Below are 26529 nucleotides of genomic sequence, written 5' to 3'. Positions count from 1 at the left end.
ATTCTAAGTATAAGAAAAAGTATGGCTATTGTGTGCAGATTCAAATATTTCTTAGCAAAGCATTTGGGCATGCATATATATATATTCTGCTTGCCTCCAAAAATCCATAAAGATTATCAGGTACTTCAGGAGAACTCTTATCTTGGCCTTATCCATGCTTCTGTGAAAAAAATAAGAGTTACTTTACTGATTTTTGTGCAATGCTTCCATCTTGTGGTCAGCTAGGAAAGAGAGGAACTTCTCAGAACACAGAATAAGAAGCTCCTTAAAACTATATGGATTTTTGTAAATTCTTGCAGTATTAAGAATTAGCTATGCCACAATTCAAGAAACATGACATACTAAAATGACTAATGACTAAATCACTAATAAATGCATTACGACATTAGAACATTGACGGCATGTATATAGAGTTGGTCACATTTTTCTCTGCTAAAAACATTATGGATGGAAAAGTGGGTATTTGCCCAAATGAAAACATCTGCTTTCATTCAAGTTTTTTTTGATCTGTTGTAAAAATAAATGTTTCTATTTTTGGAAAGTTTGTGGTATAATTCCCGTTTTGTTTTAAAGGAAGTCAAAATCTCCTACTGAAAAGGACTCCTTTTTGCTCAAGTTTACGTGTGTGAGGAGGGAAGGATTTCTGAAGCCCTTTCAGACAGTAGCATAACTAAGGCAGGGCAACTGGGACATCACCCAAGGCACTGACTTGGGAACAGTGGAAAAATGACAGCTGTTCCTTCCTCCATGCAGCCACACTGGTAGCACAGCAGCAGCCAGAAATCCAGGCATCACCACTTCCCTGAGCACATGCCTTTTTATTCCTCAGCTTTTAGGTGGTGGGCCACATATAAATTGTAATAGCCATCTGTATCCCAAAATGGTAGGGCTTGGGAGAAGTGGGGTGGAAGGCTATAGTAGTTTGCAGATATATCATCCAGAGCCTCCTACAGAGTGGCATACTTTGTAGGAGTATGGGTCAATGCAAATAGGTTAGCACACCATCCCGGTTATCGAGCTAAAAGGCAGGTAAGGTCCTCTTTTCCTCCTTCTCTGTCATTTCAGCATCTTCCTCAGAGTGAAATGGGTAGCTGTATAATAGAGCTATGTGGGTGTGTCTACATGTGCATATTAATGCGACACAATAAACTCTAGTGCATAATGCACTAGAGTTTATTGCTCCTAATCACCATGTTTACATGTGCATCCTAGAGTGCAGCATGTTTAGCTAATTAGGCAACTCTACCAATAACTGTCTCATATAGACACGCCCTATAAGAATAGGTGGAAGCTATGTACTTTCCTGGATGTATTAGGAATAGAAAAAGCAGTCTTTATATGAATAGGAGAGTCACTTGTCTATGCAGGTTGAATCGTGGGACCGGGCTAGGCTGCCCATTGAGAAACTAGGAGAGCTGTGTGTCTTCTTGGGCAGATTTGGACTGTGTTATTGATGCATGATTTTTTTGCCACAGAAAAGAGAAGGATTAGAATTTGGGATTCAATCCTTAGACACTTGGTGGAAGGAACAGGGTCTGGGCCTTACTTTTAATTCTCGCCAGCTTTTACTGAAGATCAACATGGGGAAAATTCTGATTGTGACCAGAGACATTGAGCTGTGAGACTAATTGGTTTTTCAGGTCAGCTGCTGAATTTGGGGGTGGAGGGAAAGTGAAGTACTCATCACAAAGAATTTAAATTGTGCTTTCTCATTGAACTATTTAATTTTCTTCAATGTGAAATCACTAGCTCCAAGCAAGTTTTGGTATTTATCTGAAAATGAAAGTTCACAGGGCTTCCTTTTATCCAGTAACTCAATGGAGCCCGCCAGGAGATACCTGCTCAAATACCTGCCTTTACTTAGGCAGACAGTTTCCTAAGCTGCAGGCTGTAATGTATCTAGAGATGCACGCAGAGTTTTCCCACTTAATATAAAACTATTTAAGCAGTCATTTTATGATTATGACAAGGAGTTTCTAACTTAACATCTTGACCACTCAAGTGGGAAGTTGGAACATGGGTTCCAGAGCCCACTCTAGAGAAAGTTTAGTTATCTATGCCGACTATAATAGCTCTTTCTTTAAGATTCTTTCTTGGGAGGTAGGAGATGTAAATTCAAATGGCCTAAGGCAAATATGCAAATTGAACTTGAGTCTTCAGGAGCCTGACTGTTCCAGCCACTGAACTACTGGATGTGTGTTATTTCCCACCCCTCCTCCCCTCGCCAAAAAAAAATTAAAAATCACCCAATGCTAGTTTTCCATGTATTGACTGAATTTACAGAAGAATAACCATAGAACTCAAAGGGATATCAGCAAAGGCATATAAGCACCAAACCTCACCAACCACATCACCAGAAGCAAACTTTCTGTGGGCCAAAGCACACCGAATGTATCATAGTACTAAGGGTCAGAAGAGACCTAAACAGATCATCAGGTCTGCCCCCCCGCCCCAGGCAGGAATGGGTGCTGGGGTCATATCACCCCAGCCAAATATCTGTCCAGCCTCCTCTTGAAGACCCTCAAGGTAGGAGAGAGTACCACCTCACTTGGGAGCCCATTCCAGAGCTTGGCATCCCTAACTGTAAAGTAATGCCTCCTGATGTCCAGCCTGAACCTTTTCTCTAACAATTTGTGGCCATTATTCCTAGTAACCCTGGGTGGTACCCGGGGGAACAGAGCCTCCCCCAATTCCCGCTGGTCTCCCCTCATGAGTTTGTAAATGGCCACCAGATCCCCTCTCAGCCTTCTCTTGTGGAGGCTGAATAGGGTCAGGTCCTTTAGCCTCTCCTCGTAGGGCTTGCCCCTCTGCCCCTTGACCATGCAAGTGGCCCTCCTCTGGACCCTCTCAATGCTAGCCACATCCCTCTTGAAGTGCGGTGCCCAGAACTGGATGCAGTACTCCAACTGTGGCCTGACCAATGCCGCATAGAGGGGGAGGATCACCTCACCTGCTTGTGATGCATCTGTACATGCACAACAAGGTGCAGTTAGCCTTCCTGACTGCTTCCTCGCATTGGCAGCTCATGTTCATCCTGCAGTCAACAATGACTCCAAGATCCCTTTCTGCCACTGTGTTGACAAGAAGGGAGTTCCCCAGCCTATAGGTGTGTTGCTGGTTCCTTCTCCCTAGATGCAGCACCTTGCACTTGTCTGCATTGAATTCCATCCTGTTCTCATCTGCCCACCTCTGTAACCTGTCTAGATCTAGCTGGATTTTGTCCCTTCCCTCCAGCGTGCCCACCTTGGCTCTATGAGCTCTGACCATGAATGGATCCAGACCATGCCAGGACAAGAAATGTAAAACCTGCCAACACATTTCCAACATTTCCACAATAACTACATCCCACAACAAAACCATCACCATTCCTGGATCTTATACCTGCACCTCCAGAAATGTAATATATCTCATCCAGTGCACTAAATACCCTGATGGAAAATATATGAGAGAAACCAAACAAGTGTGTACTAGAATGAACGTACATCAAAAATTGATCAAAGGCAAAAATACCCAATTACCTGTGGATGCACATTCTCACAAGGCAACCACTCTCTCTCCAATCTCTCAGTTCTAATCCTCAAAGGGAATTTGCAAAACACCTTTCATAGATGAGCCTACAAACTTCACTTCATAAATCTACTTGATACAAAAAAATCATGGACTAAATATAGGCATTGGATTTATGGCACATTATAACCTGCCTGCCATCTGATAACCCCAGGTAACCTGTCTGCATTTTACCAGCTACTTTCTATCAACAGGTCAACATCCCCCCTCCCCAATCTTTGTCCCTGCCACCCCCTCCCCCACACACACACCTGTTTCACACGTATTGTCTCCCATTCCCTCCGATCCTCACTGCCACGCATTTGCATTTTTACAGACCTGCATTTTATACACTGGCTTCTATTCTACCATGGAGAACACATAACACCAGCAGACTTTTCCTATGCCTGAAGAAGGGTGTTTGTGCCTCAAAACTTGAAAAGGACAATTTTTCTAACTATTTAGTTGGTATAATAAAAGATACCACATTTATCCAAAGAACCTTGTCTGCCTAAAACAATAAATACATCCTCCTTAGCAATGGGACTGTATGAATTGTCACATGCCTTACCAGAACTGTTAAAGCGAAACCCTTTTAGAGAGAGAAGGGGAAATTAAGTTCATTTGTTAATGTCTTATCTCAAATTTAGGAGAAGGTCTAAACTCTTCAAAGGTGATTCTGTCTATAGCTAAATTAAGTGGAGCCTTGCTTTATGAGAAATTGATTTAATAGACAGGTGGACTCTGCATAGAACATCAGCTAAAGGCATCAGCTAAAAAAGAGTGAATGGACAGAAGCAACTGTTCCATCCAATAAAAGATGCTAATCTGAAAGCCTTTCTCTAATATTATTCCACAGCTGGGCTCCATCTAGCTTCCACTGAGATGGATGGCAGAGGACACTAAGAAAAGGAGCATACCTAACAATTGTAATTTAGTTTTCATGCTGGCACCTGGGGATTCCTCTCAGAACATGTGACTCTCTTATGTTCAGTTATATAGTGTGGGAAATTGGACCCATGGAGTGAATTAGCTTGGTTCTGGGAAAAAGTTTTCTCAAGACAAGTTTAAACACTCCCCTATCCCCCGCTGCCCCTTCCTCAGCTCCCCCATCCAAAAAAAAGGGGGTGGGGAAATTCAGCCATAGCCAGAGAAAGGGAAACCATCAAGGATGGTACTTTTTCAGCCATCAAGATTAGGTTAAAGACTCAGCCTTCCAGGTGTCAGTACTTTTAAAATATAACTCTATGTAAATCATTTCCTGTGCTATGCAGCTTCAAGAGGAGAGGAAGAGAGTACAGGACACCTCTAGCCTTCCCCAGCATCTCACTCAAAGATAAGCAAGGGAGGATCCCAATTTAGCCCTCCAGACTGGACTAAACTAGCAACTACCATATATGTCAGCATCCTGAGATAAGATAGTTTGCCACCCTGGAAGAGTAGCTAGGCCCCTTCCTTTTTGTATATAGTCTGTAGTTGACAGCAGGTTCTGGAACAGAGCTCCTCCTACATTTTAAAGGAACAGCATGGTTTACTGCAGAGGACATGCCCACCCAAGGTTGCTCACTCTTGTGTTCTTCTGCAAGACCAGAATATGTTTTGTCCCTGCTTGTTCATGGCATTGCAGAAAAAATCAACAAAACATGTCTAGAAAATGAGAAGTCGGGCTGATTCCTTATGAAGTGATCTTCTTTAAATAAGTGAGTATAGACCCCTTGTATATCTTTAAATTATATATCATTTATTGAAATATAAAGATCTTCATTTACAAGTTTTAAGACAAAATCTGAACAGGGGCATTTTTAATACATTTTGTGCCTGTGGTCACTCATGCCAGTTTGCCCTTCTTCAAACATTTCACAACAAACCACCATTTTGGAAACACTTACTTTTTTATTATTCTAAAATATAATTTTTGGACATTCAAAAGTGCAACAGTTAACGTGCCTGTGGAGTATATCACAGTAAAAAAAAAAATTTAAACAAAGGCAGTGGTACAGCTTGGATAAATGTTTTGGCAGTATTCTAGAAGTCTATATAAAAATACTTATATACATATTGATGTATAACATCACCATATCTTACGTCCTTCATCACATAATAGGACCATTTTGTACAAGTTCCAGACCACATTATAAAGAATCAATTGGCCATTCAAAATCAAAAGGTGTGTTTCATAGGCAAAGTTTGATTGTCATTATACAGTTACTACACAGAAGGAATTGGGAGCATCTCTTCTAGTGGCTTCTCAAAATTAAGCCATAAAAAAATCAGTAATACTGAAAACAAAAGAAAACAAACCAACCCCCTATTAGATTAAAATCCAAGTATTTTTCCCCCCAAGCTAAAAAGTATGGTCCCTATCCTGAAATGAGTTGTGCATGGTTGGATCCCTTGCAACTATACAGAGCTCTGATCATACGGTTGCTGTGACTGCACACCCAAATTAAGCTACCCGTGGTTTCAAATAGCCTGCAGTCTAAAGGCTGGAGAGGCCTGTTAGATCACCTAACTCAATATCCTGTCTATCACAAGCCCTGTTACACCATTGAGCCCAGTCACTTGTGCTTGACTAAAACATTTTCCAGAAAGGCTTCCAGTTATGATTTAGTAAGAGATGAAGAAAACACTGCCTCTTTTGGTAGCTCGTTCTAACTGCTAATCGCACCCAGTTTTGAAAATATGCACCTAACTTGCAGTCATAATTTTCTGTATGCAAACTTTTGCACGCAGCCTTGATTTTATGACATTTTGAAATTCAGACCCATAACAAGTTACCTATAACACTCAGTGTTACATTTGCTCTCTGCTCACTATCACCAACTGAAGTCAACAGGAGTTGTGCTGCATGTCAAAGGGTCCAACTGGTCCTTCAAGTTTAGTTGTAGTTTGTTATTCAGAATCCAGTCAGTTTGTTCTTTTAGTTAGTATTTCCTGGTCCATACTTACTGGGCATGTCTACACATGCACATTTACTGCACAGAAATGGAAATTACTGCACAGTATGGGCGTATGTCTACAGGTGCATTCCCATACTGCACAGTAAATATGGTGACTTATGCCAACTTGAGCGTAAATTTAATACTTGCATTATGCAGGTATCAAATTTATGCCCAATTAGTTACTGCGCAGTAACACATGTGTAGATGCCTTACTGTGCAGTACCGCTGTGTGTAAGGACTGACGTGGGACTAACTTTAGTTCCAAGTCAGTCCACACACAGCGTAAATGTGCTTTAACAGTTGCATGTGTAGACACTAGCCTATTCCCCCTTACTGTGCAGTAATTTACTGTGCAGTGAATTTAAACCAGCATAAATGCAAGTGTAGACATGCCAACTAGGAAACAATTACAACACAAGCTTGATTTTGTATTGCATTTGCATTGTTTGTGTCATGTTAGGTGCTGAGCACTTTATGGCTAGTTATAGACATTCAAAAAGCTTGTGGAATCAATCTAATTCATGAGGTTTTCTGTAAGTGGCATAGTTTAGATTGGTAGCAAACAGAACACACATTTGCCCTTTGGTGGGAGGGACAAATCTTAGACTGGGTTCTGCCATTTTTAAACCAGTTTGTCTGTGCTGAACTTCTGTTATCGCTATAGACTGTATTTTTTGTGCCAAACTTCTGTTCTGTTATGGTTATAGACTGTTTTCCAATCACTTATGCTGGTAAAAGTGTAATGTCTATACCTGGCCTATGTGATGTACTCAGTGCACTTGATTGTTAATGAGTTTAAAAGCTGAGCACCAGAGAAAGATGTGGCCTGTTGCAGGCACGTACCTTAATTTAATCTGTAAGTCTTCCCAAGTATTCTATATCAATAATATATCATACAGTGATAGCAATAATCATAACACTTTCAGACATACCGTGTCAGCAAACAAGCATTGCAGACCACAAGTGGATTAATTTTTGTGCTCCCTCCTTTGTAAGTGAGGGGGCAGATTAAAACTACCAATACACTTGGAAGCAATTACTTCTCTTAGTGCTGGCAAAGATAATACAGTCAGCCTTCTTTACTTTTACTTAAACCTGAGAACTAAAACAACATTCTCAACATTTGTTGAGAAATGATAGTCATATATTTCCTTGTTAACATCTTGTACAGTTGAAATAATAAATCAGTTTTTCACATTTGACCTCAAAATAAATTCCTTTGAATAGATATGCAACATGTTATTTAAACACTAACAATGCTGTTGCTGTTGATTGCTCATTCTTCTATTGAACAGTAACATGAGAAACATGGTATAAACTAGTACGTTTAAAAATAGCTCTACATTTTAAAAAGAATCAGTAAATCAAAGATTGATTGATTGCTTTTAATATATCTTATTGGGAAAGCCACTCAGCAGATGGTAGAAAATCAAATCTGAACTTCTTCTAGAAGAAACATGTTCTTCCTAAGCTGGATTTAGCTCACCAGACATATCATAATGTGATCAGTTAAAAACCACTGCTCTTTCATACCAGCATTTGAATCTTAAATCTCTTTACTTATTTAATAATGGTTTTTTAAACATTGTGCTTTTGCTGAAGGACAATGAGTTATAAACTATATATTTAGTGTTACTGAAAACAGTAGTATTATTATGAAAACAGCTATCTTCTACAGTTAATAAAGACTTACTAGGCTTCTAACCCCTATTATAGAAGGTTTTTTTAATTATTATTATTCTCTTTTATTTTCATTAACTGTAAAAAGTATAATGTTATGTAGTGCCAGTCAGTACCTTTATGTTTCAAAAGTGGTTTTTGCATGTACTTCATGCACGTGGTAGTTTAACAGCAGCTGACATTGAGAAGGAAGTATACAAAAATCAAGAGTGATCTCTTCTATAGTCCATAAAGTATTGTCAATGTGCACCTCAAAAGTTCCTTGAGGAGACGCTTATTTACATAATTACAACAGTGAAGTTTTGCTGCAGTGGAAATTCTATCCATCGGAGTCATGAATGCCCTTGAAACACAAGCTGGTCTGTTTATGGTCTTTTCCTTTGTCCTTCTACCTATTCAGACTGCAAACCACACTGAAATACTACTGAAGTATGCAAGAAGCAACACTAAAAAGTTGACTTCAACTTCTTTCTGTTTCAGGATGATGATCATTACTGGGAACTTCTCTTTACATATCCAAACTCTCCTCACATCCTTTGCATTGCAGTAAAGTGGTTCTCTCTGGAGTAATAGTCTGCAAGTTGTATGGCAGCTTCCCTTTTTACGTAGCTTGAAGATGTCTTTTTGATTCCATGAGAATTACAGGAAGCTGTCCTCAACCAGATCTGAGGAATCTATTCCAATGTCATCCATTATGTCAATGTCCTCAATGGTCTCATCCTCTCTCTTGATAAAGGTAGAGCTGCTGGAACCAGTCTCAATAGCACTTTCTTCAGATGTTTGGGAACTGTAAGAGACAAAACACTTAGGAACTACACACTGAGTAATAAATATAGTACAAGTCTCAGCACAGACTTTCTAACAACTTGGTAATCTTAGAAACCTGTGTCTCAAGATAGACATCTTGTATGAGAAAGTCACCAAAGGATAATTAATTGTCTTAGAATTTAAGCGAACAAGTTTATAACTCTTTCCTGAGGACACCTTCTGCAAACTCATCCAGTCAGTATTTATGGAAGAAATAGTTGGCTTTAAAGAAGCCCCCAACAGAACAATGAGGTGTTGATGACAACTGTCCAATTTAAAAAGGTGGGGGAAGTCAGGTACTGGAAAGCTTGGGGAAAGATGGCAAAACATATAAAGACCATAAGTGCTTAAAGAGACTCCTTCCCTCAGTCAGTAGTGATGTCAGTCCTACGTCTCTTGCTAATAATCCAAAAGGTCCACAATTTTGCTTCCTATGATATTGGCTTTATTATAAACTAAGTATAAATTAATGCTATTGAAAATGTTACTAGCCAGCTAAACCTAGATTTGGCCACACTAATTTACATCAAGCACGGTATTTATTTATTTAGATTGATCAGATTCCATGAAAAGGAGCCCACCTAAAGACTTCAGGCACTCTGCCATCCAAACCCCCACATAAGAACACCTGAAGCAGCCTGACCCCTTCTATGAGTATCAGAAGGCCTCACATACAGTAAATCACTCACGTACCTTAAAATCCTGCTTCAAGCCATTTATCTTTTAAAAAAACAAATGGGCTTCCAAGTGTGTGCAGGTCAATCTATTTGTGCTATCCTGGATCTAGCTGGAAAGTGAGTTCTAAAGAGTGTCAGAGGGAACATCTTAACACCTACCCCATTTCTTCAGCAGCACAGCTGAGGAACAGGGTGGTCCCTCACATAAATAGGTCCTAGTCCACAATGAAGGTCTGGCTTGATGGATTGCCCCATTGAAATCACTGGAACTAGTCTTATAGAGCCCACTCTTGTTCTGTTGGTTGTCTCAGTGATGCCAGTTGAGCTATTTTTGGAGTAAGGTATTGTTCAATAAAACCAAGGGTATCAGAAACTGGGCCAGAATTGGGTAGTACAAGAAAATGTGGTCAGTGAGATGGTCTCTGGCATATAACAAACTGAAAACAGCATCTACCTGTGCCTGTTTCTTTTGCCAAGCTCATCTTCAGATACAGGGTCAATGTCAGGCAGAGGGATGATGTATCCACTGTCAGCACTCAGCCTCTGCTCATCAAATCCGCTCTCCCTATCCTTGAGTTTGTCTTCATTCTTGTAGGTGACACCAATATAGGTGTTGTCACAGTCCCCTCTCATGCGTGTGACAGCTGGGTGGTCACTTTTTAGGAAGTCCAGATGAATCTTTTCATAGCTCTGAAAATTTTCATTTTAAAATGTTATATGATGCACTACAATGAGGCCTCAATTATTTAGTCACCTTCTGCAGCTAGCTATGCTTCATGAACTAAAAGAAAAAGAATGATACTACCCTGTAAGCAGGTACAGTGCTAGTGCCTGAGGTTGTGACGTCTGAGCACCTGGGTTACCAGGATCCCAGCATGAGATGTCCCAGGGACTGGCAACCTACATGCTACGGCTGGCTCTGTCCCACCAAGAGGCTGGATCCAGCCAGAGAAGGTCCAGCCTGGCCTGGGTGGTATGGGAATCACACAACATGTGACTGCATCTAGCCACTGGTCTCCTCTGCAGTCCCCTTCTCCTAGACCTTCCCTTCTGCTCTCTCATGCCTGTGCTTAACTTCACTGCAGAGGAGCTAGGTATGTTCAGTGAGGTAAGTACAGGAAGCTTTAGCTCTCCAGGGGATGGAGATTTATAGCCCACAGGAGGAAGCTGGATCACAAGCTCCAGTCCATGGCAGCAAAAAGTTGCTGACCTCTAAAATAGATTATTACAGTAGCATAACTGAAGTAGGGCAACTGGGGCAGCAGCCCTGGGTGCTGCCATTGTTGGGGACGGGTGCAAAAGAAGGTATTGCCACAGCAGCAGCCAGCACATCAGGAACTGGTGTTGCCCCGGGTGCTGCATGGCTGCCCTGGGTGCAGGACCGCACTGCTAATATTAGAAAGAACACTATGTTTCTTTTCAAAGTAGTGCCTATATGCATTACATGTGTGTGTTTTGGCACACTAGCACCTGTGTGCAGGCAAATGATGGCATCTTTTGATTGGCACTTGTAAAGCATATAGAGGGATGTTAAATTCAGTGGGCACTTAGGCCGTGAGATTGATTACCACTTAAGTGTTAGGTCACACCTATACAATAAGCTTACTGCCTGGCAATGGTGCCTTCAAGCATGCTGTGCTATGCTACATGCACTGCATCCTAAAATGGAAGCAATGTTGCTGCAATTGTGTGGTTCCTTGGGCAGGCTAATTAGAAAAGAAAAGAAATAAAGGAGACTCAGTAAGAGGAGCCTTGGCATGAAGGATTAAAGCATGAACAGAGAGGGTTTGTGGATGCTGAGTGAGATTATGCATACAGGTCAACGGATATCTTTTCTTTTTTAAAGGATTCTTGCATTTCCTTTAAGAAAATCTATAAAATATGTAAAACCATCTCTTTGGTGATCAGAAGGATTCAGATGTATTGGTGCCTATTGAAAATGGATGCCATTCTTAAGTAATATTATAAAACTAGGCTCTACCAACAACATTCATGTCTTCATAACTGTTTACTCTATCTGAATCATTTAATTCACACACACACAAATTGCTCACTGCTCAGGTTGTCTGAATAGCAGTTACAGCCCTTCCTGTATGGACAAAATACAATGAAAATTCCAAAGGGCAAACCTTTTTGTACTCTCCGGGCAATAGACACTCAACAATTTCACTCAAATGGTAAAAAGAAGGTCTTTTTTCTGGTTCACTGTTCCAACACTTCACCATGATCTCATACCTGAAAATAAGATGGAAGCCAGTTTAACCAGCTGGAAGTTGCAATAAATAGCCATCAAAAGTGATGAAAAATAAAATAAATTATTATTTTAGTCAGGATTAGAAGAGAGAAAAAAAGCATACATACACCTCATTGGTGGCATGGTCAGGTTTTGCCATTCGGTAGCCACTTTTTATCTTGTTATAGAAAGTAGAATCAACCATCATTCCAGGGTAAGGTGTGCCACCTAATAGTCAAAACAATGATACAAATGCACCAACAGCGAGGAGTGACTCTTACATTGTTTAGTTAAATACTTGTAGTGTTATAATCACAGAATCACTGGGTACCTTTACATGTGCTCCAATGTATTCTAATTAGATTAGATCTGATTAATCAAGTCTGTTCCAGATTTGTATTAGAACTCTCCAGCATCGCCACAGCATCACATGTATAAGCCCCCACAGGTTTAAAAATGGCTGCTGGAGTGCTTTAACTAAAATTTGTTGAATGAGCTTTAAAGTGTCCTGCAACCATTTTTAAACCTGTGGGAGCTTAATACATGTGATGCTGTGACATTTTAATTAGACTAGCTCTCCAAAAACCACTCTAATTAAAACACCCTCCCCTGCTTGAGTACATTTATAGGCACCCATAGAGAAGTAGGGCTGGAAGGTATGTCTGGAGGTCGTCTAGTTCAAGCCCCTGCCTGAGGTAGAATCTTCCCTATCTAAGCCATCCTATACAAATCCATTGTCTAACCCCCTAGCAAAACTACACACAACCTAAACATGGCACAAGACATAACACCCTAATCTGCCACAGGCAAAGCAGAGGGACCATGGCAGCCAACATCCTGCTGCTGCAAAAGTTATTAAAATATGGTCAAGAAATACCAGAAAGAGGGCCATACCCCTGCTACAGAGGAAGGCAAGAAAACCTACAGTCCATACCAATCAAAAATTGCTTTCTGACCCCTAGTGTGGCAATCAGTCTCAAGTTCTTCCAGCAAGAAACCTCCAGGTTTTAGTCCCAGCAAGAACATTGGCACACCCCAGTCAAAATCTTCAGCCTTGTCTACAGCCACTATTCAATGCTTCTGAGAAAGGTTTAAAAAAACCCTGACACATGTAGCAGCAGGAGGGGGAAAAAATTCCTCCAAGCCCCATGCATCCACCAACAAAATCCAGAAGCATGGGAAATACCCCTAGTAGAACACTGGCATAACTATGCCTAAAACATCCCTGACCAGTGGTTGTTCAACCTTTTCTTGAACACCTCATGATGAAGATTCCACAACTTCCCTAGGCAGTCAATTCCCTGGTCTCACTATTCTAACAGTGAAGAGGTTTTTCCTGATACTTGCCTTGCAAGCCCTTTATCATTTTTCTCCCCTGCCTCTGAATTCTCTCTAACTTTTCCATATCCTGTTTAAAATATTGAGCTTAAAACTTCACACAATATTTTAGATGAGACCTAACAAGTGCTGAGTAGAGAGGCACTATCATCTCCTGTGTCTTGCATCTGTTGATGTATCCCACAACTGCATTTGTCTTTTGCATGGCTGCATTACACTGCAGACTTCTATATGAAAAAACGTATATATAATTAAACCCCAAACAGACAGTTATGCAACTGCATATGTTTTCTGGTGGGCATTTGAAAAGCTGGACATGAAAGTTGGATCAGGGAAGGCTTCCTAATTAAGGCATCTCGTTAATATTCTTGAGATGGATTTTTTTTATATTTTGGAGAGTGCTAAGAATGTCTTTTATATGAAGGATAGGGAGGCTAAACTAGATATCAGAAAACCGTTAACAATGTTCTGAATTTATTACTATTGTGCTGTATATTATTCATTTAAATTTTGTGATGCAACAAGAGCTAAGGATTAATTGCTGCTTTAAAACTGCAAATAAATATAAATATGTTATCATACATATACATATAGGCCATGTCCAGATGAGTGTGGCCATGTAGTATGTGATACCGCAGGCACGTCTGCAGCACCACATACCGCACGTTCAGTTGTTCTCCACACTGTAAGGGAGCAGCACGGAGGGTTTTTTGTACCCCTGGATATCCAGGGGTCAGAAAAACCTGTGGAGAAAAAAAGCGGAGTGGTGCACGCAGGGGCAGTGCTTGCTGCTCAAGAGTGGAGCTGAACCACCTGGAACCATGGTGCAGCTGCCAGTCAGTCTCTGTGTGGCAGAATTGCTGCTGCTGCAGCCCCAAGAGGCCCCTAGGACATCAGGTAGGGCTGCTGGGGCCAGCCCAGTGATGGCCCCAGCTTCCCATACTGCCCCCAGGGTAACACACCAGATGGCATGTGGCATGAGCGTTCCCCAGAGAGCATGCCAGGATGCTGGGGGTGTCTGGTGCACCACCACTAGCTTCCCCAGGGAACCAAATGTCTACATCACATGTAGACATGGTCATAATGAGCATTTTCTTCAACCCCCAACAAAGATTCATGGCAGACCACAATGGTTTGACTTAATTACTGGCAATATTATTTGTTACTTGTAAGGCACCAAAATGGCATCATATCTAGGTTCTAAAAATTGACAAGATACTAGAAAGGATCTATTATTTATATAGCATATATAACACTATGTTTATCAGTAAGAGTGCTCATTCTTTTTAATGACTTTAGACTTGATTGATGCTTTGATACAATTTTTTTTTCTATATAGTTATGTCTATATGAATACTTGGAGTTGACCTTAAGTTGGCTCTAAGGCTAGGGACAGACATTCAAAAAGCCTGAGTCTGAATTGATTCAATCTTTGCAGGTTAGTCTAACCTGGCTAGGCTAAATCAGTTTGTAACTGCACAGACATCCCAGACATGCAGGCTAGAGCAGCCCTGCCTTCCCTTCAGCAATACTGAGCCGGGGGGGGGGGGGGGGGGGGGGCACGGCAAGGGCAAGGCAGGATGCTCCGATTATCCCAGCAGGGAACTGATAACTGTGTTTATCACCCCTAACTCAGTGTTTATCACCCCATTAAGAAAACAACAGATTACCAGCTATCTGTTGATTCTGCCTTTGTTCCCATCTGCTACAGCAGAGACCATAGCCAGCATGTGGTCTGCTAGCTAATACACAGACACCTCTCACCAAGGCAGAGGGGAGAGGGGAATTCCTGCTTAGCAGGGAGTAGTGAGGGAGTTGCAAAGGAGTAGCCTGCAGTCTCTGCCAGAGGTCCAGGCAGGGAGCAGAGGGGAGGGGCCAGCTCTGCTGTGAAGCAGGGAGCTCCACCCAACCCAGAGAGCATGCCAGGATGCTGGGGGTGTCTGGTGCTGGGACAGACATTGCATAAACTGATTTGACCCAGATTAGTTATGCCTGACACTACATTCAACCAGGTTTATCTCAAACTGGTTTCAGCCATTTTCAAACTGGTTTATGTGCACTGAACATCTGTTCTGTTACAGGTTTAAACCAGTTTCTGATCACTTAAACCAGTTTATTTGTAATGTCTGACCCTAGCCTAAAGCTCATGTTAACTGACTGTCTGTACTATAAACTGTATTTCTTAACTCCCAGCAACAGTTCCTGCCAGTTGTGGAAGCCTCAAATACAGAAAGACCACAAGCAACAATCCCACAATTCTTTGTTCCTCACTTCCAGCCCTTTTGCACCTCACTTCTCTTTACTGGCTGTAAATAAAGATAAGCACAGATGGAGCATCTAGCTCAATGTGGACTTTGATGCCATTAATATATATAATATAAATAACTAACAATAATTAACCACAGGTATTTTATCAATACTGTAGGGTGTACAGTACTTTAAGGCATTACAAACTCAATAAGCTTAATTATTGCATGTAAGGAAGTCCTTATAGTACATACCAAGAGAAAATATTTCCCACAGTAGAATGCCATAAGACCAGACATCACTTAATGTTGTGTACAGATTGTCAAAAATGCTCTCAGGTGCCATCCATTTCACTGGAAGAAATGTCTGAAAAAAAAAACCCATTAATCATTAAATGTTCCTCAGCACACTGGATGATCTGTTTGATAGCATGAACAAGGTTTTCTATAATAAGCAGACATTTGCTAAAATGGTTAGTAATTATTTTTCGTCAAATAAACATGAAATGATTATAAGATGAACTGCTTCCTCCTCATAAAATCTAATCCAAGGATATCTGAATTGCTAGTTTATTAGCAAATGAGCCAGTTGATTAAGGACATGGTATAAGAAGTCACTGACTGATATGGTATGCTGTATGTATCACAGTGACAGTCCCTTAGTAATTTATCCAGTCACAGAGCTTGCCAATTAAAATTTCAGCCTGAAAAACTCTAGATGAGGCCAAGGACTTTTCATCATTCCAGCGGACTAAGTCATGTGAATTAATGAACTGAAGAAAAATCATTCCCAGAGTTTTCATCCAACTATCAATTAGTGTAACCAAATGTTGAGCAGAAGAATTATAAATGGCATTTTAAGCTGACACTTATCATCTCTAAACTAAAAAGATTAAGAAGTACATACACTGCCTTTGGAGACATAGTTGGAATCATGCATGATGTCCCTAGCCAGACCAAAGTCACAGATCTTCACAATTTTTCCTTGAGCTAGAAGGACATTACGAGCTGCCAAGTCACGGTGCACACACTGCGTGAAAAGAAAATAAATCATTTTAGAGATACAAATTCCGATGACAGCCCTTTTCCTTAAGAATGCACAGCTCCCTCCCTGAAAAGGCCTAGATCTGTTAACCTACTGGGGCCAATATACATTGGGCCTCCAATTGAGAAGGTATTTGCAAAGGACAACTGGTGGGGGAGGGTAGTTATGGTTTGCCATACGCACCTGACTGGCAGTTGCTGTAGGACATAATGGGAGAAAAGTGCTGCTGCTTTTGTTTTGTATATCCCATTTATCCTGTTTTTCAAGTTAATGACAAAAGTGCCTAGAACCCTAAAAAGGCCTTTCCTTTTAGCTGTGTTTCTCAATCCAAAAAAATAAATAAATGCATGCTTTGAGACTAGGCCAGTGCTACCCAATATTTTGGCCCTGTGGGCCAGATGAGAAGTGCAAGGTGGATTTGCAGACCAGATACAGTGTGTGGGCCCTATCTAAAGTAATAGCAGGTGAGGGCCCAACAACACATTGGGCCCACTGTGCCAGCCCCAGCCCTAGCCCCAGCCCCAGCCCCAGGCTGGTTTGTGGCAGATTGGGCCCCACTGCCCCAGTCCTACCTTCTCTGCAAGCTACGTGGGAAGAGGGCCATGTCATCTGACTCTCAAGGCTTAGAAATTTGGCAGTGGGAAAGTGGTGGCAGCCCTAATTGCCACTGACCCCTTGCCACCACATTTGTGGACCATTCAGGATCCCCACAGGCTGGATCACAAGGCTCTGAGTGTTGGAACTGGCCCTCAGGCCAGAGGTTGAAGACCCCTGAACTAGGCCATGCCAGTTGTATTCCTCAGGGACACTTACATTTTTAGAAGCCAAGAACTCCATTCCCCGTGCTACTTGATAGGTGAAGCTCAGTAAGTCCAATAGGCTGAGGCCTTCAGAACTGTCATCAGAAAGTAGGTTCTTGACTTCAGATTCTGTTAAAAAAAGGTAAAAATGTGTTTGCATTATAAACATTTCTTAAAGTTGTGAAAACAATGTCCAATTCTTTCTACTTTCTGTGAGGCTGAGTTGATGACTTTAACAGAGTATCATGGGCCAAGACTGTCTTCTCAGAGTAACTAACCCCTGTGTCTGTTTGTATTAGTTGCTGACACATACCACATTCTTTTTTAAAAAGAAATTTCCAGTACCAAATATAAGGTTTGTTTTTTTCTGTATATAATTTTTCCCAGAGGATTATAGCAAAATGCTAAATTTAAAAAAAGCTGTCAGCATATTACATGGGTTGCTTTTTCCTATTCAATTTGTGGTTAAAAAATGAAATACTGATTTAGAGATGATAACTTCATTACTTTTTTTTTGTACATGTATATACATTTTTTACCATTAACTTTTGCTGAGCACTGTTATGCTTCTCAGCAAGCATTCACTGGGACATGTCCAATACTATCAAAAAAAGGTCAGGAATTCTATGGCAAGAGTTCTTAATTTTTATGAAAAATGACAGCAAAATGAAGACTAAATCCAGTCATTCATTCAACCCTGCTAACCCAGATCAAAGCAACAGTGCATTAGTCTACCATCTAATTCTGGCTCTGGATATGATTTAGGTTCCAATGCCAGAAGTGATCAAGACTATTTCAGAAGCAATGCATTTAGTTGCTGAGAAAAGGGATAGGGAATGGGATGTTTTCATTGCCCTCATTACATAATGCAGGAAAGTATTTGGGAGTGTTCTCTATTTGGTAAGTGTCAGTTAACGTGGAATGTAAATGGAAACAGAAAAAGATAGATTATTGTTATTATTACTTGGTCCTATTGCTCAAAAATTTGAAAAATACATAAAAGTAACAAAAAACTGTTGCCATGAAAGACTCTGTGAATGCCTTCATGCCATGCAGCATAGCCACTCATACTTCACAGCAACAACAAAAACAAAACTCTATCCATTCTGCTCCTGATGGAGCACAAGCTCCTATCATTAAATTTAAACAGTATAAGGCTTACACGACACAGGTGAGAAATTCCAATGCCATGATGACAGAGATAATTGGTGTGTTTCTGTAGGAATGTGTTTTTAATAACAATGAATACAAAAGAGAGAGTTCTCAGTTACCTGACATGGATTTCTTCTTGTATGAAGCAGGTCGATCATACATAGATCTCTGGATATCAGAATATTTAGAACCCTCCTTCCTTTCCAGCATGGGCACATACTGGGTCGTATCAGCTTGTTTCATGTCCATGTATTCTCCATTGTTTTCAAAGGATAAAATTACATAACTGAAATATAAACAAGTATTGCCCAGTAGATACATTAATATTTCACATGACATCTTCACAGTCAATTTCTGGATGGTGGTTCGCTCTAAACCCATAATTTCTCTTCTCTTCATTTTGCTCTGAAGTATAAAAGTATAAAAGCTCACATATGGTATTAAATATTACAGTTGATAAAAATATTCCAGCTAGCCAGCCAGGTTTCATAGAAACTATTCTGCTGTGTGAACCCATATTCTCCTAAATATTTCCTATTCACACAAGTCAATGGGGTATTTACATGGGTGACAATTCCTGGAATCTCTCTATGTAAGGTTAATGAATTCTGATTAATTTTATGAAATTGTGTAGAGACTCATATAATGTTTTCAGGTGGTAGGAGCTAAAGAACAAATAAAAGGAGGTATTAACTTTAGTGCTGGGACTCTGGCCAAAGAGTGTTCATGTAAAGGAAGGTGTCTGCCCTTGGAGAACCAGTGCTAGTAAGTGCTCTAAAAGGTTGGAAGAGTCAGAGAATGGAAAATCCCAAGAGAACAAAAAACAGTCAGAAATTGTTCATCTTTAAAAGATTAGAAGGACACACAGAAGCAAAAGATAAGTACAGTGGGTGAGAGAAACACATGGATCATTTTTTGTTATAGAAGGGTGCAGCGTTCACAGTAGGGGGTGCTACTATGAAAAGCCACCTGCCTCAGTGTGCCAGGCCCAAAGCCACGCTTCGGGAGTCTCCCACAGGGAGCCTACAGCCAGCTGTCCCACTTCCTGAAGAACACCCACAAGCCTGGAGTAACGCTGCCACTACCCGGGCACTGGGCACTGGTAGGGCTCTGTGCAGCGCAGGGCACACAGACCCTGCAACCCTTGGGAGTGATTTGCCCACAGTAATATTTCTGGGTGGTTCTTTCAGCCCGAAGGTAACTGAGGGAAAATAAAAAGACAAACTGGCCAAGCTGGAAGTGAAAGGCCAGGAAGTGGAAAGGAAGTGGAAGTGAAAGGTCTTTCTCTCTCTACCCACAGTAGCACAACACGGCACATTGCAACTCAATACCTTTATTGATAAGGGGCAGGGGAGTAGAGGGGGGTTAGAACAAGGAAATTAGAATACACTTTGAGCAAACATAAGGAATGTGAGTCTTTTACAGGTATAGTAAAAGCTGTGTTATCCAGCACCTGACAAGCTGGCATGCTCTACTAACTGGCATGCCAGCTTGTAAGGTAAAATGAAACTGGAAGTGCCCACCATGGCACTTCTGGTTTCTTTGAGCCCCCACAGCCTGGGGCAAAGCAGCCTGGGCTGCCAAGTCCCCACTGCCCAGGGGCATAACAGGCTGAATGGGGCCCACCTCCCTGTCTTGCGGGGCTCCCAGGGCCCGCGGGATGGTTGGTGATGCCATGGGAGGGGCGGCGATTTCTCGGATGCAGTGGGAGAAGCGGCGGCCCAAACAGGCAAAGACGCCTGTTCAGGCCTCTCAATTAACCGGCATATTTTGTTATCTGACATCCCCCGTTCCCAGGGGATGCTGGATAACAGAGCTTTTACTGTAATTGGACCCGCAATCCTTTTAAGACATGACTGGCCTAAACATAATTCCTAACTCCTGGCCACTGTCCAGAGTTTTACTTATAGCAAATCACAGGGGCATGTTGCTCGTGGTGTTTCAAAATGCCTGCCACCAGGAAGAGGACACTCCCGCGTTCCCCTAGGAATTTATCTGACCAGGTCACCTGATTGACCAGCCTGTACTAAGAAGAAAACCAGGAGATAGAGGGGTCACCTGGGTTGGCCCAAGTGAGGGGCAGAGAGAGGGGGAGGGGATTTCTTCACAAAGGTTAGTGAATTCAGAAACAGTTGAACAAAAAGGAAGATGGCTGGAGGAGAGAAACAGCAAACTGCAGGCTACAGAAGAAAAATGATAAAGAGAGAGGTGCAAGGGAAGGGGGCTTGTAAACCTTGAAGGCCCAAATCCCAAAAAACGCTTGAAAGTTGTGAGGAAACTGAGATGGGAAATGGAGTACAGGTTTTATATGATTTTTTTCTAGGTCTCTGTATCTCTTGCATTACCAAATGTAAAGAGTGATTAGTTTTACAACCTTGCAAGGTCTCCGTGGTATGTTTCAACTATTATGTTTTCCTGAAAAAGTCAACTGTAACTCAAAGTGCCTACATAGTTGGGTTTGGGAAAGGGTATGCACAAGCAATTTGGTTATTTATGAGGGGCTTAGCACTGGTCCTGGGGCCTAAAGCAACTCTCTGAAGGGCTGACAGCAGAGAATCATTGTCCAAGAAGTGTATTGTGCTGGACCTTGCTAACACTGAAGGAAACCTGATGAGTATCCAGAAGAGGGAGCTTTATTGAGGGCTGTGACATCATGAATAAGGAAAGAAAAAAAGGAGAGTTTTCAACATCACACCCTTAATTTGCAAAATATAATAGTTTTTGTCTTTTCTCACCTTCTTGTGCTTTCATCAGCTGGGTTCATGCCAAAGATGTCCAAGTCCTTCTTCAGCTTTTCTGGGTGTCGGCTTAGAAAATTATCTCTATTCTTATGCAAGTAGTTTACCAAATCTCCATAAAAGCAGTATTCAGTAATGATGTAAATTGGACCTAATTAAATAAGGCAAAATAATACATTTCTGATTTAAAAAGTCATTGTAAAAATAATGAAATCCAACCACAAAGGTGTTAAGAGTTATAAGATTTTGGTTGTTGATCTGTGAAGGTAAATACTGGTATCAGTTTCTGGAACCCATTCTGTCATATTTATTTTAAAAAGTTCTTGTTAAACACTGCTCAACTGTGTTTAACTTTAGCTCTTAAGTAAACAGTAACTTTGTGCTGAATAAAGCCTACCTGATTTGGTACAAGCTCCTAACAGATTCACAATGTTCAAATGTGGCCCAAGATGTGTCATTATCTTCAGTTCAGACATTAGTGCTTGTTTTTCGCTGGATCTCGCTGTGGCTATTGGAAAAAATAAACAAGCCTGTTAAGACAAATATTCCATGTTATTGTAAATCCTATACAGTCAAGGCAATTTTTTCATGCAATATATATTGCTTTCTTGATGGAAACATTTTTGTAGAGATCTCTTGAGGTGGTCTTTGTACTTCATATGATGAACGCATAATACTGAAGAATACTATTAATACCAATAATGACCAATAAAGAACTCACTTGACTTAATTTATTAAAGGGTCCTGCCTGCTTGCACATATCCCATGTTGCAAAACAGCAGCCATACATCCCATTTTCACTGCCACTCTAAGAACTCCTATGTCATTTCTCCCCTTTGGGAAGAGCCTTGTTAGGAAAAGGGGCATAATTGAGAATTCCAGTTCCCTGGTGACACCAGAACCTAGAATGACGCTGGTAGTCACAAGCCGGTGGAACAAAGTAGAGCAGCTCTGGGGACTACTTGACTTCATTGTGGGAAGCAAACAGAGCCAGACAGACCCAAGATCAGTAGGTCACAAAAGTAGTTTAAAGACAATTATGTTCTATTATTCCACTCTTGTATCACTGCTTTTTATATTATTTATAATGCAAGAGCTAGCCAACAGCTTGCTATTATCAAAGCTCAGTGCCACTTATAGAAATAGAAATATTAGAATTCAACAATGTATAATTATGTATAATGTCACATCATGTAAGTTTTTCCTGTGTAATGGACATGAACACAATTATGTTGCAGACATTAATTTAAAATTTCTTTTAAAGTCCTTGAGTAATATCCTGACCTACTAGCTAACTGTATTTCAATCTACATGCATTTATAGCAACTAAAAACCTGTCTGATTCAGTTAGTTACACCATGATGTCATTCTAATATGCTCAAAAATTTAATGATTATTATATCATTTTCCAAGCTTACTGAAGTATTGTGACTTTTTGGCTGATACTATTAAAATAGTACCTTCTAAAAAACTTCAGAAGCATAGCGAATAAAAACAATCACAAATAACACTAAACAATCCAAAGGATAATCTCAAAATCAAATAGTTCTCTAGTTTACTTTCCAATTTAACAGTAGGGAGAAATCACTTATACAGACCGAAACAAACAATCTGTTATGAACATGAGCTATCTAGTCTGGAAAGTGGAATCACAAAGATTACTTACGTTTCAGCATTTTCACAGCTACCTTCATCACTGGTTGAGAGCGACTTAACCCATATGCAGTTCCCTCAACAACTTTGCCAAATGCACCAGAACCAAGAATTCGACCTGCAGATAACAGAGTTTTACAATAGCTTATCTCAGTGTTTGTAACCATTGCTCTTTATGTTCACTCTTATACAGCATGAATATACTCGTTCATCCAAAACATCATCATAATCTTGTATTATGGTTGTTGTTGTTGTTCTTGTTATTCATAAAAGGAAAACAAATAAAAAATAGTCGTTTTAATCGAATAATAGTTCTAAAAAAAATACAATAAGCAAAAAGCAAAGAGCAACTATAACTGGCTTCTGTGGGGGTGTGCCTTCCTGCCTTACTTAAGGGTTGAACCCATTAAACCCTCCATGTTTAACGTTAGGCCCTTAACCTAGTACTGGACAGAATTTCAGATTGGAACTAGCAATTAAAGCAACCTACAGCTTACAGGACAGATGCAGCTTGCAGAGCCATTGGATCCAGTCTGCAGAGCATGGGCTTCAGCAACATCTAGCAACAGGGGTTTCCACCTGTGCCACACCACATCAGGTCACATTGCACCACAGCTGTGCAGCCAGACATTTCCCTTATGCTGCGTCATAGCTGGGCAGCAGAGAGAAGCAGCAGCAGGGAGAAGTGGTAGTGGAGGCTAGGTCCTAGTGCCAGCCCAACCCATCTTTGACCAAGCGGGGTCATTGCAGCTCACTGCCAAAAAATGTTGCCAACCCCTGAATTAAAGGCTGGTTCCATAAAGTGTCTTGGACCATGAAAGCCATACTTTAATGATACAATATAGTTGAGGGTGGTATCAGTTCAGTGTAAGACTACAAAAGCAAGTATTACAAACAATCTGAGAGATGTTAAAATACATGTTGATCTCATATGAGGGAAAAAAAAACCTCTGAAGTTTAATACACAAGTGTGTTTCATATGAAAGAACAGTATTTTATTGTAATTTCCAAGTGCTATAATAAGACACCTGATGTTTATACCTACTTTTTCCTACCCGCAAATCAGGTCAAACAAAAATGTTGGATTATCATATCTTGTCTTCTGTTATGGATTCAGTGTGCAAAAGGACTAGGTATAGAGCTGATACAATGGCTTAGGCCAGATTTTTAAAGAAATATGCGATGGGCAAATATACATAAAAATAAATGTATTTCATAGATTTCATAGTCAAAGTCAAGTCAAAGTCAAATTTATACTAAAACAGTGAAAATTTAGTGAGCAAAGCCACATATAAATTCTAGAAGTTAGTATTTTATCATACTTGTCATCCACGTTACTTTTTACAACCAGTTCAAAAAATAGTGCTTGTTCTTAGCACTGAAAAATACAATATTGCATCTTTCAAAGTTTTTATGTAATTTAAGTACTTATTTTGCCATATACTGCACTTTTACCTCTCCCATGCTCCTAGTGGTGCTATTTCTAGAGAACCTACTCTGTATTGTCACAACACACAGTACACGATTTTATTGTGTATATATATATAACTAATAGGCTAAGTCCTCTGTGTTTTCAGCCAAAAAAATCATCATTTATTTTACTAAAGTTGGACAGACACTTGGCAGGGATGGTTTAGTCAGGGATGAACCTGCCTTAAACAGAAGTCAGACTAGATGACCCTGTCCCTTCCAGCCCTACTTTCCTATGATCCTATGTGAAAGACGGTATTTTCAAAAATGATTACAGCTGGTGTAATTTAGTTCTCATGGAAAATCAGTCCCAAGATCACTGATTCTGATTTTTGTGCATTCCTGGTTTCTCTTATGATTCAGGATATGAGCAAGCTTCCTACTATACTGCAAACTGATTCAAACATATTGAGGTTGAAATGTATCCTCTGAATATGTTCAGATGAAAGGTCTGTGAACCACATGGCAGGATGCAGCTCTTAAAACACAATGGTATGTGCCGAAGCTGCTTGATCTCGTCATTTTCATATGCCAATTCCGCCCAAAACCATATTGTCAGTTGAGCATGGAAAATGCTTCCTCTTCATCAGCACCTCAGATAACTTTAGCCCCATGCAGAGAAGGCCAGGAGCACTTCCTAGATTCCAGGAATTTGTTGTTATCATCTCTCCTTTTCATTCCTCTCTGTACCTTTATTTTTTAGACCTACTCTAGATGTGTTTTCTGAAATTGGGTGGGAGCTGACTGAACAAATAACACACAGCAAAATTCTGCCTACTGATACTACACTGGATTTGAATTAGTAGCCCAAAATCAAACTATGTCTTTTTCTTTCTAAGCTGTCACAGGGTACCATAGCAACCACCCTGAAAAGCAAATTACAGTTTTTCTCCGAAATGGGTATAGCCTGGACAGCAATGATACAAGATTCCTCACACTGATGAAGAAGCCATGTTAAGGATTGAAATTTTTCTTCAGTACAGCCTCCGTCCCTATCCTCATGGCTTTCTTGTTGACATGGCCAAAGAGAGTGTGATTTTTTTAGCAAATATAAACCAAATTCTGTGTCTGGTAAAATGCTGACGTCAATAGAGCTGTTCCATATTTAGACATATGAAGTAGATAAATCTGCACTTAAATAGAATTGTCTGTGTTGACAATGTCACCCAAGCCTTGAAATCTAGGGCCATCTTTGTCTCCTTGCTCTTCGTTACCTTTCCCATCTAAGCTTCTTCTTCTTCCATAATATTTTAAGTGCTCTCCAGCCAGAGAGCAGACCTCTGCCCTGTACTGACTATTGTAACCTCCTCTTCCCCGAGCTCCCCTCCCTCCACATGGCTTCACTCCAGTGGTGGGCTAAATAGCACAGGGATAGGTTAATGAATACTGTAATTTGGCTAAGTAGTTAGCCCACTCAAAGTAATACATTGCCTTAGCAACACTGCTTCTGTTTTAGGAGGTAGCCTGCCTACTTAAGAGTGCTACTGCCAGCCACAGTCAATTTATCATGTAGACATGCCCTGAATAACTACCACACTAGGCTACTCTGTACTAAAATGACTAAGAAGTGACAGGCTTTGTAACCTACATCCAAACTCTTGAAACAAGTAAATTAGTGGACCACTGATTTCAATGGTAGTTCCATACATTAAGTAGTTAGGTGCTTGGCTTGATTTCTATGTAATACTGGTAGTCTAAAGATGTGAATGGTATCTATAGTTTTATCTGTTAGACTAACATTGGGTTTTAATGAGTACATTGTGACAAATATATGATCAGGTCTGAAATCAGGGTGGTCACCCTGAATCAGGGTGGTGACATTCTAAGGCCATTCAGAAGTTCACAGCACTAGCAGGGAGAGAACTCAAATCCTGCTACTCTGAAAATAACGTTTTCTGCCACTTCCCAGAACAGTATTCTAACCACCAAGTGACAAGTTAGACATTCTCCAGCCCTCCTCTTGAAGCTAACCTTGTGGGCAGCCAAACAAGGGAGATGTATGAGCCAAGAAGGCCAAACAAGGTTCAGTGAGATGACTACTGTTCTGCTGTGTTATAGCCTGGGCCTTTGCTTCCAATGGGGCAAAAACTTTTCACTGCTCAGTTTCTATTTTATCCAATGAATATTAAATGCAAGGTTCAGTGGTTCAGCCTCAGAAGAGGGCTAGAAAGGAGTTTGGATAAGGACAAATCTATGCCTAAA

At 40.6% G+C, this 26529-nt stretch overlaps 1 protein-coding gene across 3 annotated transcripts in view; it reads right to left on the bottom strand.

Annotated features, from left to right (window-relative positions):
* Positions 1-5266: 5266 nt before the first annotated feature.
* Positions 5267-26529, bottom strand: part of PDGFRA (platelet derived growth factor receptor alpha) — a 46782-nt gene continuing 25519 nt past the window's right edge. For all 3 annotated transcript variants that reach the window (XM_006019019.3, XM_025198366.1, XM_025198367.1), the window contains exons 13-23: positions 22871-22975; positions 21602-21712; positions 21202-21355; positions 18586-18752; positions 17328-17443; positions 16377-16499; positions 15725-15836; positions 12014-12113; positions 11782-11887; positions 10107-10342; positions 5267-8955 (exon numbers count right to left, since the gene is read on the bottom strand). In XM_006019019.3, the coding sequence (XP_006019081.1) occupies positions 8808-8955; positions 10107-10342; positions 11782-11887; positions 12014-12113; positions 15725-15836; positions 16377-16499; positions 17328-17443; positions 18586-18752; positions 21202-21355; positions 21602-21712; positions 22871-22975 (1478 nt within the window). In that variant the 3' untranslated portion in view covers positions 5267-8807. The remainder of the gene's footprint in view (positions 8956-10106; positions 10343-11781; positions 11888-12013; positions 12114-15724; positions 15837-16376; positions 16500-17327; positions 17444-18585; positions 18753-21201; positions 21356-21601; positions 21713-22870; positions 22976-26529) is intronic.

The sequence above is a fragment of the Alligator sinensis genome, unplaced genomic scaffold, assembly GCF_000455745.1.
Source record: "Alligator sinensis unplaced genomic scaffold, ASM45574v1 scaffold134_1, whole genome shotgun sequence".
NCBI classification, from domain to species: Eukaryota; Metazoa; Chordata; order Crocodylia; family Alligatoridae; genus Alligator; species Alligator sinensis.
This window is presented reverse-complemented; position numbering and strand designations above follow the sequence as displayed.